General features: G+C 39.7%; 1 protein-coding gene across 7 annotated transcripts in view; it reads left to right on the top strand.

The window, feature by feature from the left end:
- The window catches only part of RTTN (rotatin), a 149,992-nt gene that overhangs the window by 50,014 nt on the left and 77,711 nt on the right, over positions 1-22,267 (top strand). For 6 of the 7 annotated variants that reach the window (XR_013345173.1, XM_077810486.1, XM_077810487.1 and 3 more), the window contains 7 exons: positions 2,837-2,954; positions 3,268-3,364; positions 4,849-4,917; positions 7,478-7,666; positions 10,292-10,531; positions 15,637-15,781; positions 17,031-17,185. Coding sequence is in view for 6 of the 7 variants with exons in the window: in XM_077810486.1 (XP_077666612.1) it covers positions 2,837-2,954; positions 3,268-3,364; positions 4,849-4,917; positions 7,478-7,666; positions 10,292-10,531; positions 15,637-15,781; positions 17,031-17,185 (1,013 nt within the window). In the remaining variant the exon portion in view is untranslated. The remainder of the gene's footprint in view (positions 1-2,836; positions 2,955-3,267; positions 3,365-4,848; positions 4,918-7,477; positions 7,667-10,291; positions 10,532-15,636; positions 15,782-17,030; positions 17,186-22,267) is intronic. The other variant, XM_077810485.1, reaches the window with a different exon arrangement.

Here is a 22,267-nt window from a genome sequence, read left to right as displayed (position 1 = left end):
AAGTTTATTGAGGAACATACAGATAGAAATAAAACAGCCTCCTGAATGCTTGAAAACTGCTGTCCTACAGAGCATTCACCAGGGAAATCTCAGCAGACAAGGTCACCCATAGAATTGAACAACGAGTTTGTAGCAAACAGTCAGACATGCCCAAGCCTTTTTGTGTTTGTGATTGATTAGAAAACACTTAAAATTTCATGATCGTTCATTATTTCAAAGTGTTTGAATGCTTTATGTAAAAACGTCTTGGGCAATAGGCTGTTCACAGGCTATTTGCTTGGATTAACTTTGGCTGCTGGCTCTCATACATTTCGAGACTTCAGGTTATAAATCCATGGTACGCCCACATCTTGAATACTGTGTGCAGATGTGGTTGCCCCATTTTAAAAAAGATATTGGAATTGGAAAAGATTCAGAAAAGGGCAACAAAAATGATTACGGGTATGGAACTGCTTCCATATGAGAAGCGATTAATAAGACTGGGACTTTTCAGCTTGGAAAAGAGACAACTATAGAGGTCTATAAAATCATGACTGATGTGGAGAAAGTCTATTATAGAGGTCTATAAAATCATGACGATGTGGAGAAAGTAAATAAGAAAGTGCTATTTACTCCTTCAAATAACACAAGAACTAGGTTGAAATGAAATTAATAGGCATCAGGTTTAAAAAAAACAAAAGTAAGTATTTTTTTCACACAATGCCTAGTCAACCTGTGGAATGCCTTGCCAGAGGATGTTGTGAAGGCCAAGACTATATCAGGGTTCAAAAAAGAACTAGATAAGTTCATGGAGAATAGGTCCATCAGTGGCTGTTAACCAGATGGGCAGGGATGATGTCCCTAGCTTCTGTTTGCGAGAAGCTGGGAATGGGCAAATTTTGCTGAATTTTTAATTTTTTGGTGTAGAATTCCCTTAGGAGTCTGAAGACCAAAAAACACTTGTTAATTTTACAGAAGTTTTAATTTTAAGTTTATGAAGAAATGTTTTTAAATATTGACACTGGAAAAGGTATCTTACCTCAGTCACATTAAGGAGTTCTATCGCCAGATTCTGATAGCTTGAATGTGAGATCTACTCAAGGCTATTGCTGCAGAAGAGGTTTAATTCCCACAGCTCTATTTTGCCAATTTTATTTTAGCATGATATTATGTTTTTGTTTAACATACAGAATACTAAGCTAAGAAAATCCTTTTGACTTAGAGAATTGTCTATAGTTAACACTATAGTACTGATGCAAACAAGCAGAATTTTTGTTAAAGAATATCAGAGTAGAAACCCCTTAATAGGCATGATTGAGGAAGAGCACTGGTTGTGAATCTAGAGTAAAAAAAATAGTGCTTAAATTAACCAAGCACCTAAGTCACAGTAAAAGTCAAGTCTAAGTCAATATTAAGTCACTTAAGCACTTCTGAAAATTTTTCTCTTAATCTTAGTGGGGAGAAGGTTGTTTGTGTGTACAGGAAATTTGGAAATCACAGTAAGCTATCACTAACTGTGTTACTTCTGTTTTGGCTGGTGTGTTTTGTTTGTTTATCTATGGTATGCTCAAAGTGGACAGGTGGGAAAGGAAGGTGGATTAATTGATATAGAAAGGCAAAGTCACTATCTTCATTTTCCTAAAATAAACCTTATACATCATAAAAAGACTGAATATCCATCATAAATAAAAACTTGGCTAAAATTAATGACTGGAATATTGAACATTTTGCTAGATTAAGTCAGTCACCAATACTTTCAAAATGCTCTTGAAATGTGACTAGACTGACAGACCTGGAGAGTGAAGTTCTCTAACCACAGAACAGTTATGAGCTTCATCTATGAAAACTCTCCACTAGGATCTCTCTACCCTGATCTGAAGGGACCCCCTTATGGTGGTGAGACCATGGCTTAATTCCCATGTGCATTCAGTTTTTTTTGTACTTAGATATTGACTGCATACAATATCAAGATAACTTAATGCACCAGTTTGAAAAAAATATACATAGAAATATAAACTTTTCAATAATTTTTAAAAACTGTACTGTAAGTATCCTTTTGGGGAGGGCTGCCAATGGAGCGCTGGGGAGAGCAGAGTTTTAAATAAAGCCTCAGAAGCAGCCTCTAGTTATAGTGGTGCAAACAGATTTCACAAAACAAATCTTAAGTATAGAAACTAAGGAAAGCAAAGTAATGGAATAGTCTCTGAAATACTAATATCTGAAAGAGATAGTGGCTTTAGTTCTTGGTGTTCACTGGACAAATTGTCCAAATGTATTCTGCTCTTTACATTCTGAATGAGGCCTTGGTTCTGTTTCTGGCTAGTCCACTGACACTCTAATCTTGGGCAAGTTACCTTACCTATCTGTTTTTCGGTTTTCCTATCTGTAATTTGGGGATAACAAAATTTAGTCACTGCTGTGCTGCACTTTGAGATCTGCAGATGAAAAATGCCATAAAGTATAAAATATTATTTATACTTTATTTAATTAGAGCTATTTGGAAATCTTTCTAATATAGACAGGACTTTAATTTTGTTTTTTGAAATGAACATTCAAGGAGGGGTGTGAGGTTAGAGGTCCAGAAAAATATCTGTTTACACCTGGAAGTAATTAAAAATATCCCACTGAACTTATTATAGCCAGTTAGGATGCACTGATTTCCAGATTCAATCTTATTGGTTAACAGTTTTCTAGGTCTTGGTGCTTTTGGTCTTTTGAGGAGATAAATAGTAGAAATTCCTAGCATGGCAGTTGTCTACTAATCATAAATTAAGAATTTTCTCATTTACTTGACTATATAGTACTGCATATAGGGAGGCATCTACATTAACATACTCTTTTTTTTTCTCCCCTGCAGATCATGGAATGTATTGTGTTGCCATGTCTTACAGTTCTACGAAAACTTGTATATGCTGATCCAATTATACGCCTGTCATTAGCACAGCAGCCTTCTATCCTGCTAACGTTATTGAGAGGTGACTTGAAAAAGCTTTGAAGTACTTTAAATGGAAAGAAAATGTCTGAAATATGACTAGCTATTTACAAACTCTCCTCCCTCCCCCCAAAAAACAAATACCAAACTCTCCACTGACACAGGATCAGTTTGTGGCTACTTCAGATAGCATAAAATGTTAAGAAAAAATGGCTTACTGATTTGAGCCGGTATTCTGTTCCTCTTGAAGTTAGTACTCCTGTTGAGTTAGAAGGGTTATATCAATGCTCTTGTATGTACTGTTGACTACCAATGTTTTAATGAAGAATGTTTTAAATTTATCTTGTTTTATTCAGTTTCCTTGATATTCCGAGATGACTGTGCTGTTCTGACTGAAAGTGCAGCATTGCTTTGTCTTCTGTTGTTTGATGAAGTAGCAAGAAAAGAAATCTGGTAAGCAAAACTATAGTAATTTAATTATACCTCTCTTCATTATCCCTTTGTATGAAAATGTATAATTTTCTTGTTATGTTTTTGAGTTTGCACAAAATATTTATCCTACAATTTAATATAGAGCCTGATCTAAAGCCTATTGATATGAAGGGGTGTTTCTCTATTGATGTCAGTGGACTTAGGTTTTAAAGGCCGCATCCAAAGGTCTTGATCCAGTTGTTGGATCCTTGCACTTACATTGAATAACTCCTGTAGAGTCATTTGCAAGATAGAGGCATACAAAATTTTCCTTTAACCTCACAACAGATTATCTTTGATCATTACATTTCATTAATGCATTAGAAATAATTTCATTTCTTACCATTTGATATATACTTTGTTAGTCATGTTTGTACGGTGCTTAGCACAATAGGGCCAGAACCTGGCTGAGGCTTCTGGATTGTACAGCAATATAAATATTTCATAATAATTCTGTATTTGTCTTAAATTAAAATATTATTGCAAAAGCTCTTATTGTTTGTTTGCATATCTTTTCTGTAAATGCATTCCTCAGTTATTTAAACAGTAAGCCAGGGTTCAGCAATCTTTGGCATGCGGCCTGTCAGGGAATTCTGCTGGTGGGCCGGGACGATTTGTTTACCTGCAGCGTGTGCAGGTTCGGCCGATCGCAGCTCCCACTGGCCGGGGTTCACTGTTCCAGGCCAATGGGGGCTGCGGGAAGCAGCGTGGTCCGAGGGATATGCTGGCCGCTGCTTCCCACAGCCCCATTGGCCTGGAACGGTGAATCATGGCCAGTGGGAGCTGCGATCGGCCGAAGCTGCGCACGCTGCAGGTAAACAAACCGTCCCGGCTCGACAGCGGATTTCCCTGATGGGCTGCGTGCCAAAGATTGCTGATCCCTGCAGTAAGCTCTCTTAAAATTTGAAAAAATAATACTGCTTGATTGATGGTAGCTTGGATTCCATTTAAAAATCCGTTTGTCTTTCCAAAAAAAATTTGTATGTGCTTCATCACTCAAAACAAATGTTAAGTCATTGGAAAGAAAGTTAGTATTGTCTTCTTGCAGTTCATATACTTGAAACTTATTGGAAAGAGTTGTTACTTTTATGTGAGGAAATACAGAATTAATTTGAACTGACCATAACGCTTTAATATACCACTATAATGTTATCAGACAGTAAACACATACAACAGATATTCTACAGGTAAATACCAAAATATGTATGTCTTAAATTATAATATTATTGCAAAAACCCTTATTTGTTTGCATGGTCTACAAACAAGTCAATATTAACAAAATAATATTATATGAATATACTGTTTGTTGAGAAATATCCTGTGAAGAGCCAGAAAGGAGATAGGTTATCAGAATTATGAAGTATTGGTGTTGCCTTAGTAGAAAAAGCAGGATTTAAGTCAGGCAATAGCAGCTAAAGATGAATTTCAGTCTAATACTACTGTTTAATGAATCTTTCTTTTTGCAGGGCCGATGATGTATCCAGTAATTGTTCTAACCTAACTGCCTTCAGCTTGCCTGTAGCTATTGTTAGACGGTAAGCCTCTTTACAGTTAACTTTATTTTTGTCTATGTGCTGCCAACCATTGGGGACCAATACATTCCTGGGATAAAAAAATACAGATACAGTAGAAACTCACTAATCTGTACATTTTGAAATTGACACAAAAGAATGATGGTAACTGCGTCTTTCCTCACAACCCATTAAAAATGTAAAAGTAAGTGCTGAAGTAAGGTGTCATATTGTTTCATGAGATTTCATTGTTTTTACAAAATGCACTATAGCATTATGAAGTGTTAAAAGTAAAGCTAAACAAAATTCTCAAAGTAAATTAAAATATATTTTGTGATGCATTAGCCTTACTGTTCTGTTTTTTCCATTTACTTGTTAATTTGCAGTAAGTTTCCTAGTCATCTGTGTGGCTTCTGAAAATTGTGTTATAAAGAGCAATGGTACTGTGTGTTTTGCCCAAGTGCTAATTTTATACGTAAACTAATATGGAGCTTTTATATCAATGAGATTTTACTTAGTAGACATGAAAATTCTATTTGTTTCCCTGAATTGATCTGAAATTTCTGAGTTATTTTTTTAAAACTTCAGCTCTACTCAAGCTGAAGGAATGTTGTTTGCCGTTGTGAGCTGCAGATGACAGCAACAAAAACTCTGATCCTGTATCAGAGTAGCAGCCGTGTTAGTCTGTATCCACAAAAAGAAAAGGAGTACTTGTGGCACCTTAGAGACTAACAAGTACTCTGATCCTGTAAACTCTTATGCAAGAGTTTAACTTACATGGATAGTCAGTGAGATTATTTACAAGTGCAAAGATAAGCATGGACAGAATTAGTGTCCTCAGACACTAAACACCTGGAATGCCGAATCATGTTAACTTTCTGCTCAGCTCTGTGTTTTACGTTTCCTGTAAACCTGTCAGCTGCAAAATACTGTTGGTTGCAGAAGGACTAGTGGCCCATTGTGCTAGGCACTATACATTTAACGGATGCACGTGAAAGAAACGACATCTGTGCATCAAGGAGCTTACAACCTAAGCATATGATAAGAGGCAATAGATGGAGAAAAGCAAACTAGTGAGGGTGACAGTGAAGTGATTACGGTTTTGCATAATAGTTAGCAGTCAGAGCAAATCATTTGTTAGGCAATATCCTTAGCTTTGTTTCTACTGTAATAGTATGTAACACTGTTAAAACTAAAAGAATTTTAAAGCTCTAACCTACTTTTCAATAAGGGCCAGATCCTAAAAGGAGCTAGGAACATGTGAAAGTCTCCCTAAAATCAGCACAGGGCTTTTAACTATTCATGGATTTTGTTGTTTTCTCAGCCTGGTTAACAAAAATATACTGCTCTGTTTCACTTTGATTAATAATCACTTTCTAACCAAATTCAAGTTCTCATGCACCAGAACATTATTAGTGTTTGGATTGCTAACACTTCAAGGGATATTTGTTTTAGTTAAAACAACAACAAAAGAACACCACCTTTAAATAAACCCCACTCCCACCCTTTTTTCCCCATGAGGTTGACAAAGATTTTGGGCTAAGGTTGGCCTTTGCATCACTTTTTAAAAAGTAATCTATCCAAAAAAGTGACTAAAATGACATTTTTGGTATTCCATACTTTTTGCCCTGCTCTGGTTTCCATATCAGATTTGCTCACCTTAAAGTTTATAATTTTTTTTTGCCATTTAAACTTTTCAGATCAGGCTAATAAGGTTGTGAAAGTGTCAGTAAGCTCTAAAGATAATGGAGTTGTGACTCAGGAACTAGTTTGAACTACAGATCTGTTGTTGATGCAACTGTGTGAGATCAAGAAACCCCAGCTTGGCTGTCAGAGGTCAGGGTGAATTTTAGGGCTATCAGTTTTAAAACAAAACAAAAAATAAACTTCCAAACTGAGTAAATTTACATGGAAATCAGTAAGTAAATATGAAACCTCACAATACATGTGTAGTCTTTGCATGCATTAAAAGTTTTCATTCTGAGCATCTTTGAGTGATTTGTTTTCTTTGGGGGGTTGGATTGTGATTGAAGTGTTTTCCCTTTATTATACGGTTATTCTTTTGTTTCTACTCAGAGGCCCAGTTTTGAGTCTTGCATTCTCTCATATTGTGACCATGTTGTTGTGGTAGGAGTAGTAGTAAATGAGAAGCTAGATTTCTATTTGTTTTACCTACCTAATTCTATGGGTTCCTATATGGCAGCCCAGACACCATACTATGTTTCCTAGCCAAAGGAGGTGGAAACAAAGAAAAGTATAGTTCTTCACTTGTTTATCTCTCTCTTACAGGTAGGTGGTGGTAGTAAGAAAATCCTTTTCAGGCTCTGTATTCAGTGTGTTGGAAGGGAAAAAATGGGTTTCTTCAGAGTGGAGTAATCTTTCTTCACACACACAATCCTTTAGTCTGGGAACTTGGAGCTTCCAGACTGGAGGATGCTGTTGTGAAGGGAAGGACATATTTGTGTTCTGTGTTCTTAAGTAATAAATGTGGCTTTTTTTCTCGCTCTGCAGACTTTCAAAAAACCTTGGTTGAAAGATTGACTGTCTTATTATAACTGAATATTTCAATACAATTTTTCTAAAGGTATCACCTCCCAATCAGAGTCACTGCTCATCATGCAGTTAGTCCTAACTCTGTTGTTTTGCTGTTATCTTCTGACTGCTTGGCGTCAAAGCCTGTGTCAGACATGCTTAAGATGGCTTGGAATCTGTCATGGTACCATGGGATTGATAACCTATTGCAGCTGGTGAACTATGAAACAGAAGCACAAGCGTAAGTCATGATATCTTTATACTGAATCATAATATAATTAAAGTAGCCTTCCTACAAGGTTAAATGCCTTTTAACTTTATATTGCATTGTAGTCCAAACTGTTCATGGTTCAAAATCGCTATAATTTTAAGTGGTAAAGGATCACATACCGGCTGTTTGTGAAAAATGCTGTCAGGGGCTGCTAGTGTATCTGAGTTGCAGCTCTGTGATGAATCTAGAGCCTGCTCCTACTCCCATTAATATAGATTAAAAAATAAACTTCCTTTGATTACAATGGAAGCAGGGTTAAGCCATAAAGCTAAGTGTTGCTGAACATGAGGCAGCTCATCTTGGTTTTAGAGAGTGCTATATCCTGCTGAAGTAAACATTTGACTTAAATTCTTCATCTACTGTTGGTTTGGGATGGAATTTCCTTAAAACTGTTAATTTTATATACATGAAGGACTATTGTGGTCTTACAAGAAATTGGCCTTCATATCTATGTGAATTACATTTAACATAATTTTAAAAAGTGCTTAAATTTGCTGTATTTTGGTGTATTTTTCAGAGTTTAAATTTCCTACAAGTTGGCTCTGCTCAAAGGGTATTTGATTTATTTAGTAGGATTGAATTATCTGCTTACATATCTGTGATGCTTCCCAGGGTTACCCAGGGCTGTGAGGCATCTTGCTACCACTTGCCCTTAGCGTGAGGCGGCCTTGTCTGTACCTGCTGTGGATCAGCTGCTTGACTCCACCAGCCTCTGGCAAAACAAGCACTATCTCCTCAGGCCTTGCTCTGCCTGTACAGGTTAGCAATAGGCAAACCCCAACCCCCAAGTCCTCCAAGCATCCTTCTGGAGTGCCCAGCCCATGATCTGTTGAACACTTTGAGGACTCTGATGCTTTACTCACAAAGAACTAGTACACACCAGCTTACTAGTTTAATTCAGGATCACCAGTCTACTTAACACACTGCACTGAGATATTCTTGTTTTCAGTATAAATATATAAGTTTTTATTATAAAAGAACAGAGATTCCAAAAGATAATAAATAAGAACATTGGGAACAAATGGTTACATATAAAATAAAAACATAACATGCTTTCTAGAACCCAGGTTTAACTAATAAATTATCTTACTGCATTAAGAAATTTCTTACCCAAAGTTTTCTTCTCAGCATTTTCATCAAGCCTGACTGAGATCCATTTTTCCATTCAAGCAAACTCACTAACATCTAAATTCCTTGGTGAAGGGTGAAATCTCATCTCCTCTCTGCTGCTTTTATGCAGTTACTGAATATGGTCCCTTACCCCAGGATGTCCCCTGTTAAGATGCTTATCTTGGGGTTCCTTTGTCTTTGTAAATCCTTGGGCCTGCACCTGACGCAGACAGCAAATGGAGCCTGTCTCAAAGTATGTACATTCGTTTTATGGAGATTGAGTTGGCCCAGAAGCATACAATACACAAAGGTCTCCCAGAGAGAGAACTGTTTACTACCCCCTTCCTGCCTAGAATCTGTTTATCACCTTCTGGTGACCTGTCTTAACGAGCACATTTTCAGTATACAGATCTAGTTCCTTATGAGTTATCTGCACATACATCACAGGATGTGGTTGTGTATTTTAAATAGTTCTTCAAGTTTTTGTTCATCTCAACAATTTTTTAAGAAGTAACTTATCTAGAATAAGATGCTTTTCTGTCTTATTATCCATCTTAATATTAGTTAAAATAGGATTTATGATATCTGGGGCCCATATTGCTAGCTCCATGCCTATGAACATTGCAGAAATGTTTTAATTAAAGGAGAGGGGGAAAAGGAAGGAACAAAGCTGACCAAACTGAGACTTTTCCAAAGGTGCATTTATATTGAAACTCCTTAGAGGGGCATAATGAAGTGGCATCGTGCATGTTGATAATGCCACCCGTCTTTGCCTTGTCATTACTATTGAATGTCCTGTGAGTAGTATACTGTATGTGAGAGGGTTTTGGTTTCAGTTCATCTCTCAGATGTCCGTGTCATGAAAATCACTACGAAAAATAGAATTAATTTGATACATCTGTCTGCTAATTGGGCGGAGAAGCCAGTGATTCTCAGTGGGGCGTGAAAATGGGGTATTTTATAAAGCTACTTCAACTCAGTAGATTGGCTGGACAAGCAGAGGAACTGATGATGAGTTGTGGACTTCATTAGAATGTGGAGGGAGCTATCCTTTGGAAGTTTCATCTACTTTAGGACATTTGAAGGCGCAGAGCCACTAACAACATCATCCTTATGGCAGGACAGTCATATTTATGCTGATTTTCCATAGGCAAATGCACACTGATCTAGCATACTCTTTTTGGTATACTCTGTCGAAAAATAAAATAGCATTCTCATAGAAGTAACTACCAACATTAGTACTGAGAAGACATAAGTACCATAATTATGCCCAATAGCTTCCCAATACAAACCAACCTTTAAAAACAAGACAGCTCAGAGTTCATTTTTTTTCTTAAAGACATGATTGATCAAAAAGAATATCGAAGAGGTTCACAGTTAATTTTCTCAGTAGAGCTAGAAAAGTGAAGAAATCAGTGGCTATTAAAATCATTTTAAAAGTTGCAGGTTATTAACTGTCATTCCGTGCCTTTATTTCTTTTTCAGATTTTTAGACACATTAAAGCTATCCTCAGAGGACATTCTTACATTGAAGATAACGCACACAACCGGTGGACTGCAGGATTGTCTTAATGCAGTAATTCAAGCTGTGTCCCACAGGGAAGTTAGAGCTGCTGTGACTAGGATGAGTTTTTATATTTTAAATGACAGGCTGGCTTTAAAATGTAGCACTGGCTCTTGCAGGACCACTTCAAAGGTCGTGGCTTGGCAAACAGCGTTCAACAGGTAAGCGTAAGTGCAGAGTGTAGTCACTGGTTACAAAGTAGTGCGTCAGGGTATATAGGTATATTACGTTAAAAGCCCGACATTAAAAAAATGTTTTGTTTGCAAAGTCAAGCACTTGCAAGTTAGGACACTCCAGATTTATGGTTGTCCAGACAACTTTAATTTCATCCCCTTTTGTGTCTAGTACGTGTAATGAATGAGGCAAGTGTCTTGTGGAAGAAAGTATCATGTAATTAAAGACTGTGTCACACTTAACAGAGAGGGTAATTAAGCACTAGAACAATGTACCAAAGGTTGTGGTGGATTCTTTCACTGGCAATTTGCATCAAGATTGGATTTTAAAAAAAAAATTGCTCTAGTTTGGGGAAGTCCTATGCTTTTTATTATACAGCAGGTCATACAATGATCCTTTCTGGTCTTCAAATCTATGAATATGCACAAGAGGGCCAAATAGTGGCACAGGTAATCTTAATTTTGCATTTCCTAGTATGCCTGACTTTGCAACTTGTTATAAGATAGTTTTTGTATTCAGTTTCCTAGATTGTGTTTTTCAAAGGACAAAGGTAAAAACAAGTTCTTCAAGTGCTTGTTCATGTCGATTCCATTCTAGGTGTGTGCGTGCCCACGTGTGTGGTTGTCGGAGATTTTTACCTTAGCGGTATCCATAGGGCCGGCTGTGGCGCCCCGTTGAGTGCCGCGCTCGTGTGTCGGTATATCAGGCGCTGCCGGCCCTACACCCTCTCAGTTCCTTCTTACCGCCCATGGCGGTTAGTTGGAGCGCCTTTCCTTGCATAGCAAAGGCTAGCAGTTTTGTCTCTTCTGACTTCGAGCCTTAAGACCTTGTAAATAGTTGTTTATAGTAGTTAGTGTTAAGTAATTGTTAAGTGGAGTTAGAAGTTAGAGTCCCAGCGAGGACTGTAGGTGGGGCATGCCCCGGTCTCCAGGGTATAAGCCCTGCATAGATTGTAACAGGCCTGTGCCTGTAGCGGACCCCCACAGCAGCTGCCTCAAGTGCTTGGGGGAATCACATGTGAAGGACAAGTGTCGTATTTGTAAAAATTTTCAACCCAGAATTCAGAAAGAGCAGGATAGTTGTTTGCAGGCTCTCCTCATGGAGGCTGCCCTTTGTCTGACTTCCGAGCCGTCCCACCAAACTCGCCTAACACCTTGGTGTGCAGTGCACCCCAGCACCAGGCTTTGCCTGTCACCACTCCCCATTGCTGGTGCCCTGAAAGAAAACAAAGAAGGATGGCTCCCCAGCACCAGGCAAGAAAAGCCATGGAGCATTAGGCAAAGGACCCGGTTCTGGCTGTCGTGCCACTCCAGAGCCATGTGGACGTGCCTCCCTGGTCGGGGCCCTTAGCCCCTTAAAGGATCCACCACTGACACCCGGGAGCGGTAGGGGACCCAAACTTCTGGCAGCATCAACACTTTCCCAAGCTCCCCCAGAGCAGAGGCCTCTGCCCGTGCTGCTGACACCGCATGTGCTGCAGGAAGTGGTAAAGGCTCCCTACGAGGGTAAGCCAGCTGCTAAGACCCCTCGGGGCAGTGGAGCGCTGCCGATCCCCCGAAACAAGGCGGCGCTCTCCATCTCTGTGCCACAGATGTCCGGCATCTTGGCCCAGATCCTCTGGGGCTTGGCCTCAGTCACCAGCACTGCGGTCCTGGTTCCCACCATCTCGACACAAATCGCTGAGGGAGCGGCGCTGGTCTCTGTACTACTGGTACCGTTTGCTTTCCCGATGGTTGTACTCTTGGCGCAGATCTCAGTAGTCTGCCCCATGGGAGCTCACTCTGTCGTGATTCCGGTCCCCTGGATACTGGAACTGGTCCCCCTGATAGCAGCACCAATCCCTCCACTCCAAACACCGGTCTCCGGCAGCGATGGTCAGCAGGCAGACACAGGCATCGATGGCCCCTCCATGGTCACTGGAAAGAGATTCCTCAGGCACAGAAGGGCAGTTGCCAAGACCCCACCGGCGTGATTGGGCACCTGAGGCTGCATCGACATCTACAGCGCTGTCTTGGCAGCACAGCCGTTGACCAGCACAGTGGCCTTATTGGAGCGTGTGGGGCATGCCGGTGATGATGATGCCCCCTTCACATCACTCATCAGCTGTCTCATTGGAGCAACAGTTGGAGGCACCGGGTTGGGTGCAGGAGACGCGCTCGGAGGTCAGGGTAGAGGACACAGCTCCCACAGCAAAACCCCCCTCCTACAGGGGAGAGGATGCCTGGCAACACCACATTCTACAGGCCACTATTCTCCAATCCCACTGAGGAGTACTAAAAGCACCATCAGCTCAAGAAACTCCCTGCTACAGCATGGGAACAAATCTACACAGACACTCCTAGAGCCCCGACCAGGGGTATTCTGTCTACTACCCAAGATCCATAAACCTGGGAATCGTGGACACCCCATCATCTGAGGCATTGGCACCCTGATAGCAGGATTATCTGGCTATTTGGACTCTCTCCTCAGACCCTACGCTACCAGCACTCCTAGGTATCTTCGAGACACCACCGACTTCGTGAGGAAACTACAGTCCATTCATGATCTTCCTGAAAATGCCATCCTGGCTACCATGGATTTAGAAGCTCTTTAAACCAATATTCTACACGAGGATGGACTAAGCTGTCAGGAACAGTATCCCTGATGAGGTCATGGCACACCTGTGTTCTGTTTGATTCTAGGGATGGACAGGGTCTTCCTATCAGATGCATTTCTCTTTCCATGGTTGGGGGCGCTGTATGCATTCCCACCAGTGCCGTTGATTCACAAGGTCCTTGTGAAGATCAAGCAAGACAGAGCAAGTATTATCTTAATAGCTCCCACATTGTCTTGCCAGCACTCGTTCGACATGTTGCTGAGCCTTTTGGTAGCCGCCCTGCTGTAGCTGCCCTTCTGGCCGGATCTGCTGTCCCAGAATCACAGCAGCCTTTTGCACCCGAACCTGGTGGCACTGCACTTGCTGGCTTGGTTATTGCAGGGCTAAGTGCAGACAAATGGGCATGCTCATCCCATGTTCAGCAGGTCTTGCTGGGTAGCAGGAAACCCTCTACCAGAGCAACTTATCTGTCCAAATGGAAAAGGTTCACATATTGGGCCTCAGAATGGTGTATGCAGGACGAGCAGGCCCCGCTGCAGGAGATCCTGGATTATCTGCTGCACCTCAAACTCCAAGGTTTGTTTCTGTCATCAGTCAAGGTCCACCTGGCCTTCCTAGCACAGGTACCAATCCAAGAGATCCCTGGTCATCTGTCCACACATTCGCGTCTTGTTATTCGCTTGCCTAGCAAACTGAAGATGACACTGGCTTTGGGAGAGCAGTGCTGCAAGACCACGAACTCTGACCTCATCTCCATTGATACTGCTTGTGCATCACCTAGAATGGAATCGACATGAGCAAGCACTAGAAGAAGAAAAAATGGTTACCTACCTTTCATAACCGTTGTTCTTCAAGATGTCCATTCCATAATCTGCCCTCCTGCCCCTCTGTCGGAGTTGCTGGCAAGAAGGAACTGAGAAGCCATAGGGCCGGTGGTGCCTGATATACTAGCACATGAGCGCGGCACTCCAGGGGGAGCCACAGCCTGCCTTATGGATACCGCTAAGGTGAAAATCTCCGATAACCATACACGTGGGCGTGCACACACCTAGAATGGAATGGACATGAGCAACACATCTCGAAGAACAACAGTTACGAAAGGTAGGTGACCGTTTTCTCTACATGTATAACTAACATGCTCCCCATCATGCATCATCAACAGTATTAGAACCCATAGCCTTCATGACTGTAGCACAGACTGCTACTTTTTGAGCTACAGGACTAAATACATTAGCTGTATCTTAATCCAGAAGAGGACAGGATGGGCTGCTGGCACCATGTGCTGGGTCCAGAATGCAGTCAGGGAGAGCCCAGCTAGCTCTCTTCCCTACCCAGGCATGGGGGAGGCTCCTGCCCCGTAATAATGGACTGCTGGGGCCATATGCTAGGTCTAAGGGGATTACAAGTGGAGCCCAGCTCAGTAATTGCTCTCCCTTCCTGGGAGTTAAGGAGGAAGGGAGCGGCTCCAGGAAAAGCTTGGCTCGGCTCTCTCTCTTGGCTCCCTGCATGCAGGAGTTGAAGAAGCTCTTGTCCTGTGTGGTTTGGGGCATGGGGGATGGAGATGAGACTAGGGAATGGAACTCTGGAGCTGAGAATGGGCGAAGTAGGCCGGAGGGATTGTGGGGGGAAGCCTGGCTTTCTCCCTTCTCTTCTCACACACCTCTCCACATAGCAGCAATTCTGGCAGCTCACAGGTGTATCTGTGATGTTGCTAATACTACTGTGGCAGGTTTAGCCAGTCTTGGAATCTTCATTAATGTTGGCACACTACCAAAACATTTCTGATGAAAGCAAGTGAGATGGAAAATGGTGATTTGAATACTTTAGAACTCAGCTAAATCTAAATGGAATTGCCTGGGACAAAGAAAAAATGCTTCTCTGTGAAAGTATTTCCCCTGGTGAATAGCAAAGGCCTGCTACAAACAATGGAAATGTGAGGGCTTCTTATGGAAAAGGTCAAAAATCTTACATGATGGAAAATGTTAAGCAACCTAAATAGATGTTGCTACCAGCTGCCCCTGTAATATTAAGTATCTAAGCTTTAAGATGTATAGTATACTTGGAGTTTTCCTAATAATCTTTTCTCCACAGAATAAAGTGATAAGAAAAGATCCTCTGCTTTCAGTATTTAAAAAAAAAATGTTAAAAAGGAATTGGCTTCTTAATTGCCAAGTATATATAATTTACACTTAGAAAAGGAGCAAAATCTAAAAAGTAAATGACTAAAACAACTGAATTTAAAAGGTGAATTCTACAAAAGAAAGCAGCTAATTCGGCTTTTTTTCCCCTTTAGTTAGTTTTGGTAGTATATTTAAGTGTTAATAGCTCTTTCCCTGTCTTCTGTTCATTTCTCTAAATTTAATCCTTACTGTAGAGAAGTCCATAGTGGCAGTACATTAATGGATATTTTATATCATGTTGGAATTTCAGATCTCAAGTCATGTGCTTCAGATATGAAAGTGAAATCCGTAGTTATACTGTTTGTTTGTACCAAAGGTTTCTGCAAGTACTTCCAGCTTCTACAGAAGATGAGAAGCTTCTGGCTGATGTCTTAAGTTTTCTAAACAAGTTGCTTAGGGAACAGAGGAAGAGTTTGGAGGTAGAACATCTAAAGTGGATTCTGGAGGTACTGTTTAAACATGTAAGACTATACCTAGGGGAAAATATAAATTGCAGACTTCACAAAGTGGTATAGCTGCAAACCATCCACAAATATAGCCTTTAAAAGGCATCTTGATTTTGTTTGTTGTTTGCTTTTGGTTAAAGCATTCCTGGTGGGAAAACAGCAAAGTGGTTTCTGCTGTTTTAAAGAAAATTATATTGTTTTTACAAAATAAAGAACTACAATTCAATTTATCATTAGTAGTGATAGGTTACCTTGTAGTCTGTACCACAACTTCTAATAATTTGATGATTTAACATCAAACAATTGTAAAAGGTTTTGCTTTCTTTTTTTTTGGTTATTGTGTGAATGACTTTTCTGATGGCAAGTGTTGCTTTGATGATGATGGGTTTCTACTCATATACCTCTATGATTTCAGTGTTAGGCTTATGCCCCGTAGTAATGATATTACTTAAATGGTGGCAGTACATTCTCTATTTGGACTGACTGCTGATTGTCTGTTGCTCATAAATAAAACTTGTTTTGAAGTGATACTACGAAAAACTGATAGTAAAATACTATTAACCAAGGATGAAGTCTGCAGTACTTTTAGGTGCTTGAGCTCATAAGATACTAGTTGCTTTATTTTTTAAACTACATGGGCCTAGAAGAAGGATAATTTATTTGGTTTTCTACCTTGGAAGAGATCCTGCATAGGGCATACCTTCTGCATTTTAAAGAATACTAATGAAATGTAATCTAAGCATAAAAGTGAGTATTCAGCATCCACCAGTCCCCGTTGCTCTCACTGATTATGAAAATCTGATCACTCCATCTCCCTAAATGGGAACCTGAGCACTGTTGAAAAGATAGCCCATTAAATATAAAATATATTAACAACTAAAAGCCATCAGATTGAGTCTTTCAGGAGATGTAGTAAAACAGGAGGATATAATTTGAACTAATATCTCAATTGCATGTGTGTATCTTTCACCTGCTTTTTGGAATCTCAGGGAAATAATTCATGTGACATTTGCATTATCTTGAATAGTACTGCTTCATAATGCAGTGTACTATGACTTAATGATCAGAACTTTCCTTGTGTACTGCTTAGTAGACTGGCAGACCTAATAGAAAATTATACATTTCAGGTTTTTAAAAGAAATATTCTTTAATGAAATTATTATACTAAATTGTAACTTATAATAAGTGGACCAAAAAAAAAAATTCTCAGTAGACAGGGTATTAGAATAGGAATCAAAGATTTGAATGTTGTTCCCCTCTTTAGAATTCAAGTTCACTGCTAGACCTTCTGGTGCAATCTGAATCCCAGGTGCAGGATGAAACAGATGACATACAGACTGCTGTCAGGCAACAACTGCAGAAAGAACTGATTGGTCTCTTTAACACGTTGCTACTCTGCTTCACATCAGTTACTGACAGGTACAGTATAAGAGGATCTGTCCACATGATTCAGGGTTCAAGTATATGGTAGCTGAAATATAGTAATATTTAGTAATATAGTAATAGTTATAGTATAGTAATAGTAGAGTAATATAATTATAAGTCCTTGGTGGCACAATAGAAATAGATTGCAACTACATAGTTCCCATGTATTTTTTTAAATACCCTCTCCCCACTGTATACATGATTATGTATATTTTATGAACATGAACAGACTTATTTAGTCAAATCAGTTTTTATTTGACTCCGAAAGATCAGACTGTGGCAGTGGTTAACAAACATTTGTATTGGTGATCCCTTTCACGTAGCAAGCCTCATGGAGCAGGTCCTCAAGGAATCAATTCTGAAGCACTTAGAGGAGAGGAAAGTGATCAGGAACAGAATTCGCCAAGGGCAAGTCATGCCTGACTAATCTAATTGGTTTCTATGACGAGATAACTGGCTTTGTGGATGAGGGGGAAGCGGTGGACGTGTTATTCCTGTTTGAATAGAGGGGAATGATCACATCCCTCGATCTGCTGGCAATGCCCCTCTATGCAAAGCTTTTGATATGTGTTATTATTATGTGTTATCATAATATTCATATGCTGGCATTCCCCTCTATGCAAAGCTTTGGTACAGTCTTCTACAGTGTTCTTGCCAGCAAGTTAAAGAAGTATGGGTTGGATGAATGGACTATAAGGTGGGTAGAAAGCTGGCTAGATCATTGGGCTCAACGGGTGATGATCAATGGCTCCATGTCTAGTTGGCAGCCGGTATCAAGTGGAGTGCCCCAAGGGTCATCGGTCCTAGAGCCGGTTTTATTCAATATCTTCATTAAAGATCTGGAGGATGGTGTGGACTGCACCCTCAACAAGTTTGCAGATGACACTAAACTGGGAGGAGAGGTAGATACACTGGAGGGTAGGGATAAGATACAGAGGGACCTAGACAAATTAAAGGATTGGGCCAAAAGAAATCTGATGAGGTTCAACAAGGACAAGTGCAGAGTCCTGCACTTAGGACGGAAGAATCCCATGCACCGCTACAGACTAGGGACCGAATGGCTCGGCAGCAGTTCTGCAGAAAAGGACCTAGGGGTTATAGTGAACAAGAAGCTGGATATGAGTCAACAGTGAACAAGAAGTTGACTGGCATTTTGGGCTGTTATAAGTAGGGGCATTGCCAGCAGATCGAGGGATGTGATCATTCCGCTCTATTCAACTGTGTCCAGTTTTGGGCCCCACACTACAAGAAGGATGTGGAAAAATTGGAAAGCATCCAGTGGAGGGCAACAAAAACGATTAAGGGACTGGAACACATGACTTATGAGGAGAGGTCGAGGGAACTGGGATTGTTTAGTCTGCAGAAGAGAAGAATGAGGGGGGATTTGATAGCTGCTTTCAACTACCTGAAAGGGGGTTCCAAAGAGGATGGCTCTAGACTGTTCTCAGTGGTAGCAGATGACAGAACAAGGGGAAATGGTCTCAAGTTGCAGTGGGGGAGGTTTAGGTTGGATATTAGAAAAAACTTTTTCACTGGGAGGGTGGTGAAGCACTGGAATGCGCTACCTAGGGAGGTGGTGGAATCTCCTTTCTTTGAGGTTTTTAAGGTCAGGCTTGACAAAGCCCTGGCTGGGATGATTTAGTTGGGGATTGGTCCTGCTTTGAGCAGGGGGTTGGACTAGATGATCTCCTGAGGTCCCTTCCAACCCTGATATTCTATGATTCTAAGCCTCTGAGTGCGACCCCCCCCACTTTATAAATTAAAAATACTTATTTATAATGGTGTTAAATATATAAAAGCTGGAGGCAAGACGGGGTTTGGGGTGAAGGCTGACAGCTTGGAAACCCCCCTGTAATAACTTCACGACCCCCTGAGGGGTCCTGACCCCCAGTTTGAGAACCCCTGGACTATGGCCAGGCTATAAATTGGGCTACCGCTTAGACCTGGCTTATTGCTAGTATGAGCCTCTGAAAGAATTAATGATACAATTGCACATATTAGTTCACAGCAGTCTGCCCTTTGGACAGATGTGATTATTGGCAGAGTCACCTGTGAGTTCAGATTGGTAAAAACTGTGACATTTAGTTTAATTATTTTAAAATAAAATAACAGCATACATTAATTATCAAACTGTTATTTGTTATACATTGAAAGACTGTAACAGTGATAGAAATGTTACATTAATGTCACATGAACATATTGTTGCGTGCATGCCTTTAAAGATTGTGAAAGTATCAGAACTTGATAGTGGATGGAATAAGGTCACTTTCCATATTCAGATATTTTGCAACTAAGGGCTTGTCTAAATGAACACTTAGTTTGTGGCAAGCAGGGGTCTGAAATTACCTTTCACTAGTGTGCTGCATACGTGCATGCCTTTAAAGGTTGTGAAAGTATCAGAACTTGATAGTGGATGGAATAAGGTCACTTTCCATATTCAGATATTTTGCAACTAAGGGCTTGTCTAAATGAACACTTAGTTTGTGGCAAGCAGTGGTCTGAAATTACCTTTCACTAGTGTGCTGCATACTAAGTGTCCGTGTGGACCCTGCTGCCACTCACTAAAAGTTCCCTGGTGCACTTTAATCTACCCCCGTTTCAAAGCAGGGTAGATTAAAGTGCACCAGGGAACTTCTAGTGCATGGCAGCAGAATTCGCATGGGCACACTGTGCGGCAGACTAGTGCGGACTAGATTTACGCCCCAGTATGCTGCAAACTAAACATTTATGTAGACAAACCTTAGTGTATCAGCTCTAATTGAATATGTCTTCAATTATGCATGGTCTTGCAGGGCCGGATCCAAAGCCCGTTGGAGTCAGTGGAAGTCTTTCCGTTTCATTGATCGCAATAAGCTTTGAATCAGGCCCTTAAACAGCTGCATGTATTATATTTTATAATTCTTTAAAAAAAAAAAAGTATGGAAAATGTATTGTGTAAAACCCACTAAATAAAACTGGTGAACTATAATCTTCATTTCTTCAAGTTGGAGGTCTCATCCCATCGTGGCTCCCTTGCATATAACTTTTGTAATTTCCTCTGGTATTCTGTATGTCTATAAAGAGGTGAAACACAGAAATCTGATAAAAACTATTCATTTTTTAGTAATTTGTTGAAGGGTCACATTTCAAATTTGGGCTATTTTCTGTACTTAGCAATCCAACCTAATGAATGTACCAAATTTCAAGATTCTAGCTAAATGGAAACATTTTGGTAATTGTATAACCTGTTGTGTGTAGGCATGTGTCTATTTATAATGAAATACATACAATATACACAATATATAGTCACATTTTATATGTGTGCATATATAGTAATAATTAGGGCTGTCAATTGCAGTTACTTCACGCGATTAAGTCAAAAAAATTAATTTGTGACTAAAAAGATTCATTGCGATTAATCAACAGAATACCAATTGAAATGTATTAAATATTTTTGGATGTTTTTCTACATTTTCAAATATATGGATTTCAATTACAACACAATGTACAGTGCTCACTGTATATTATTTTTGATTACAAACATTTGCACTGTAAAAATAATAAAAGAAATAGTATTTTTCAATTCACCTCATACAAGTACTGCAATACAATCTCTTTGTCATGAAAGTGCAAGTTACAAATATAGGGTTTTTTTGTTACATAATTGCACTCAAAAACAAGCAAATAAAAACTTTAGAGCCTACAAATCCACTCAGTTCTACTTCTTATTCATCCAATCACTAAGAGAAACAAGTTTGTTTACATTTATGGGAGAGAATGCTGCCCACTTCTTAATTACAACGTCACCAGAAAGTGAGAACAGGCATTCGCATAGCACTGTTGTAGCTGGCGTCGCAAGATATTTACGTGCCAGATGCACTAAAGATTCATATGACTCTTCATGCTTCGGCCACTGTTCCAGAGGATGTGCTTCCATGCTGATGACACTCATTTGAAAAAAAAAAAAAAAAAGCATTAATTAAATTTGTGACTGAACTCCTGGGGGGAGAATTGTATGTCTCCTGATCTGTTTTACCCTCATTCTGCCATATATTTTATGTTATAGCAGACTCGGATGATGACCCAGCATATGTTGTTCATTTTAAGAACACGTTCACTGCAAATTTGACAAAATGCAAAGATGATACCATTGTGAAAATTTTAAGATAGCTACAGCACTCAACCCAAGATTTAAGAATCTGAAGTGCCTTCTAAAATCTGAGAGGGACAAGGTATGGAGCATGCTTTCAGAAATCTTAAAAGAGGAAGACTCCAATGCAGAAACTACAGAACCCAAAATACCAAAAAAGAAAATCAGTCTTCTGCTGGTGGCATCTGACTCCGATGATGAAAATGAACATGTGTTGATCAGCACTGCTTTGGATAGTTACCAAGCAGAAACATGTCATCAGCATGAATGCATGTCCTTTGGAATCATGGTTGAAGCATCAAGGGACATATGAATCTTCAGCGCATCTGGCATGTAAATATCTAGTGGCTCCGGCTACAACGGTGCCATTCACTGGTCCACTTTCAGGTGACATAAATAAGAAGCAGGCAGCATTATCTTCTGCAAATATAAACAAACTTGATTATCTGAGCAATTGGTAGGACTGAGTGGACTTGTAGGCTCAAGTTTTACATTTTTTATTTTTGAATGTAGGGGTTTTTTGTACATAATTCTACACTTGTAAGTTCAACTTTCATAATAGAGACTGCACTACAGTACTTGTATGAGGTGAATTGAAAAATACTAAAAATAAAGTGAGCACTGTACACTTTGTATTCTGTGTTGTAACTGAAATCAATATATTTGAAAATGTAGAAAATTTCCAAAAATATTTAAATAAATGGTATTCTATTATTGTTTAACAGCGCGATTAATGACGTGATTAATCAAGATTATTTTTTTAATAGCACTATTAATTGCGATTAATTTTTTAAATCACTTGACAGCCCTAGTAATAATTACAGTATCTGCCATGGCTTTTTTCCTTTTTTTAATAAAAAGGAGAAAATGATTACTTTGCAAAAATTTCGTTTGCCATGGCAACAACCAGCTTTCTTCATAGGTGGTTAGAGACCAAATAATTTAAG

Source organism: Eretmochelys imbricata, chromosome 2, assembly GCF_965152235.1.
Source record: "Eretmochelys imbricata isolate rEreImb1 chromosome 2, rEreImb1.hap1, whole genome shotgun sequence".
NCBI classification, from domain to species: Eukaryota; Metazoa; Chordata; order Testudines; family Cheloniidae; genus Eretmochelys; species Eretmochelys imbricata.
This window is presented reverse-complemented; position numbering and strand designations above follow the sequence as displayed.